Source organism: Glycine soja, chromosome 8 (assembly GCF_004193775.1).
Source record: "Glycine soja cultivar W05 chromosome 8, ASM419377v2, whole genome shotgun sequence".
Taxonomy (NCBI): domain Eukaryota; kingdom Viridiplantae; phylum Streptophyta; class Magnoliopsida; order Fabales; family Fabaceae; genus Glycine; species Glycine soja.
The window spans coordinates 41,138,267-41,142,436 of NC_041009.1; the positions used below are offsets into that span (position 1 = coordinate 41,138,267).

Consider the following 4,170-nt stretch of genomic DNA (forward strand, 5'->3'; position numbering starts at 1 on the left):
ATCTTGTTTGCGTGCCTCTTCCTCAATGCGCAGACGTGTGATCAGAGACTCCAAAGAGAATTCTTTGGTCTTGTGTCTGAGAAGGTTTTTGAAATCCTTCCAGCCAGGAGGCAGTTTGTCTATGATGACAACAAGCTGAAATTGCTCATCCAATGTCATACCCTCTGATATGATATCATGAGCAATTTTCTGTATCTCATGGGATTGAGACTCTACTGATTTATCATCAGCCATTTGATATTTGAGGTAGCGGCTAACAGCATACTTTTTAGTCCCAGCTTCCTCAGTATCATACTTCTTTTCCAAAGCCAGCCAAACTAATTTGGCAGACTTATATGGGCTATAATAATCATAGAGATCATCAGCTAACCCATTCAGAATGAAATTCTTGCATAGGTAATCATTTTCATTCCAGAGAGCTAATTCCATAGTCATTTTATCCTTCACTTCCTTCTCAGCATCCTCAGGTACCACCAGAATATCAGTGTTCAAAACATAGTCAACTTTTCTCATAGTTAAAGAAAACATCATCTTTTGTTGCCAACGTTTGAAATGATACCCTTCAAACCTAAAAGGTTTTGTTGAGGTCATTGTTGTTCCAGCCAGTAATATCTACGGTAGTCATAGCAGAACCGAAACTGTCTTAAAATTGTTGTAACAATAGTTTATGGCAAACCAAAAAAATTACTGGCTGAGTCACGGACAATGTCGCTTTCTTTAAGATGTTTCGTGGCACTGTCAAAAATTGTGCAAGCAGACTATCAACCACGAAGTTCCCAGGATAAAACAGCCCAAATCACTGTATAAGATTTTCACTGCACTGAGGGAACCTTTCTAGAATTACACCCTCTTGTATGACTTGAAAAGTCACTCTAAAGCCACCCGAAAATATGACTTAAAAAGTCACTCTTATAGTCAACCGAAAATATGACTTAAAAAGTCACTCTTATAGCCAACGAAATTATAACTTAAAAAGTCACTCTTATAGTCAATCGAAATTATAGAGCGACAGAAAGAAAGAGGGAGAAGTTTGCCGGAAATGCATCGGCTGAAAAATAGGAGGGAGAAAGAAAAGTTAAGGAAATGTTTCTTATTTGGGACTAGGAAAAATGAAGAAATGAGCTCTCTATATATAGGGAGTGAAACACTATTCAAGTGTTTATCCTGAGCGATGTGGGACTTGAAGTCTTTTTTTTTTTCTTTCTTTTTTTTCAAACTTTCATCCTTTGTTCTAACAAAAACCAAATATCAGAACTTGAAATAAAGTCCAGAGAAAGAGAAGAGGAGCTAACTGCTATGATGAAGAAACTCAAAGATAATGAGAATGAGTCTTCTAAAATGTCATATTAACATCTCAGATAAACAAGCTGTTGGCCGATATAGGCACATTACATGCTCAGAAAAATGAACTGGAAGAGCAGATCATTTCTAAAAGTGATGAAGCTTCGACTCAAGTCAAAAGCATTACAAATGAGTTGAATGCGTGCATGATCTCATGGTCAACATATGTACACATACAAAACCTCCTCCTGTCTACACTACCATGCTTATAGTTTGAAAAGGTTGGAATCTAGTCATGATTCAATTCATATCCAATTTTGATTCAGGAAAGTACCTGATTTCTTATTTATTTCTCTGACAAAATATTGAACAAGAGTGTAACCTGAAATTGGTTTATAAATCTAACTCCCATTTAGGTTTGTTTTCTACTTTCGGAGCTTTTAGTTTGTGAAGAAAGCTTTAAAATAGTGATTAAGTTTCAAATATTACGAATTGAAAAGTGAAAACTAATATCTACATTATTCCTGAGACAAGAAATGTCTAGAATAAACTGATTGATTGTTTCTATCAGTCGTCTATTCTGCATTTAGTCAAGTTATCATCTTAAAATGGTACCAAGTATTTTTTATATAATCAAGTCAGCATTGTCACTGATCTTGTGCACTTGTTAATTATATAAGTGAGATAGAAGATCTGAAGCAGAGTGGAAGAACTAACAGAATCAAAGGACCAATTAGAATTTAGAATTTAGATCTGAAGTTTTACCATGATAATATGTATAAGCTTTAATGCAAACCTTTATTTCACATATTATCAAAGTAAAACTCTAAATATAATTGGAATTAATACAAACAACACCTATAGAAATAATACTTATATATAGTTGTATGTGAGTTTTGTCCTAATTTTAATTTGGTCATTTCTTTTATGTGATTGATATCATGATATGGTACATGCAGCCTCATATTTGAAAATTAAATCCCCCACACCTTATATATTTAGAAATTCCTCGGAACTACAATATGGTATGAACTTTGCTCACGGAGGGACTGGTATTTTCAACACTTTGGTTGATGGACCAAACATGACTGTCCAAATTGACTCATTGGAGAATCTAATCAAACAAAAAGTCTATACTAAAGCTGACCTTGAAAGCTCAAGTTGCTCTAGTGAATGCTGCGGGTAATGACTATGCTACATTTCTACTACGAAAACTTGGGAGCATACAAGTGAGTGGTTAAGCTAATTAATTTTTTCTACATACATCTTTGGCACGGTTTGGTGATCCAATCTTCTTTCTAATTTTGTTCACCGACTAAATTAGAATCATGTAGAAATTTTTTTTACCAGTTTTCCACAATGCTTATGAGAAAACGACAAAGATGAAAGCACCACGACGACAACTAACAAAGGTAAAGGAAACGAGAAACCAGGAGAGGTAAGGGCAAGGCATGGGGGGTTCTACGAGTATGGGCAAGGTACGCGAGATCTCCAATGGAATTGACACTAAGATTTTAATTTTTAGATTGATCAATACGACGATGATTATCCAAAATTATTTTTAAACTTGTTTTATCGACGATGGTTTTCACCAAAATTGTCATCGTATCAAATGTATTTATAGTGATTTTAAGTAAAATTGTCGTTAGCATGTTCCATAAATTACAAAATTGCCACATTTGAAGACGGTTTTGGTACAACCCTGGTTGTCCGAGCATCATTAAAATTTTTATTTATAGTAGTGTAATCTTTACACAATTGATCACCAAAAGTGCAAAACCTACTTGACTATATATAATATTGGTGAAAGGTTTTTTTTTTCCTTTTGTACAATGACGGCAATGAGGATTGAAGCTAGATATCCTCATGCATCTATCAAACCTCCCACCACTAGCAAACGGTTTGAGGTGGAAGATATGGTGAAAAGTGTTTTTCTTTATATCAATATTCAATATTACCACTATCCCTAATAATCTTTCCACGAATATGGCTGATATAGTTCTCAGCGTTGACATCAACATCGTCTAGTGCCTGACTCAAATAGTTCGTTGGATCCTCCTTTGGTAGTTTCATGAGGTACGAACGAGGCCTTTTGATCCTCTCCAGCTTTTTAGTTCTTTCACTCTTGTAAAATTTTGATACCGAAGAAGATTCATTGCCTTTGCCCACATAGATTCCTTCCTCTTGTGGAGGTTCAAGGTCTTTCGTGAAACTCTGGCCAGAAAATCTTAGAGAAGATAATCTGATGATGTTTGCCACCAACAATATTGACGTCTCACAAACTGATCTCTTGTTGTCTCTGTAATCTTTGTTGGCCATTGCGGAGAGGCAAGAAAGTGATCAACAATAAGAGGCGAACTTAAATGGTTGTTCTACTACAAGAAAAAGTGAAATTAAATGGGTTATAGTCTTATAGCTAGAAATATATAATCCTTAGTGGATTCTCTCAAGAACCGTGACTAAATGGTGACCACGTAACACATGCACTTTGAAGAAAGGTTCCGTAACAATAATTTAAAAAGTGATAAATCACGTAAGTATATGTACCATGCACGTATCTTCTTCTAAAAAAATGTACCACACGTATCTATATGTATGTTGTCCATGCTAAATGATAAGTATTCGTAAGTATGATATAATCATTAATACATGTTTGTGGGATATTTAATGGAAAAAAAGGATTTTATTCTAGGTTTTGGCTCCTTATAAATGAGTTATGGTGTCCTTGCTGTCTAAGATCACGATCCCTTGAAGTTAATAGATTAGTTAGGTGATTGAAAAGAAAGGTTTAAGAATGGAAGGAGAAAGAGATTATGGATTCAAAAAAAAATCCTTCTGTTAATATTTTAATAAAAATTAACAATAAAATAAAAAGTAAAAAGATCACCA

The 4,170-nt window shown here is 34.6% G+C and overlaps 1 protein-coding gene across 1 annotated transcript; it reads right to left on the minus strand.

Moving 5' to 3' along the window:
* Nucleotides 1-2,970: 2,970 nt before the first annotated feature.
* LOC114420888 lies at nt 2,971-3,718 on the minus strand. The gene has a single exon (XM_028386601.1). The coding sequence runs from the start codon at nt 3,598-3,600 to the stop codon at nt 3,223-3,225; it is 378 nt and encodes a 125-aa protein (XP_028242402.1). The 5' UTR covers nt 3,601-3,718; the 3' UTR covers nt 2,971-3,222.
* Nucleotides 3,719-4,170: the final 452 nt, after the last annotated feature.

Excerpts from the sequence above, each read along its gene's own strand:
- LOC114420888 (XM_028386601.1), bottom strand. The coding sequence starts at position 3,600 with ATGGCCAACAAAGATTACAGAGACAACAAGAGATCAGTTTGTGAGACG.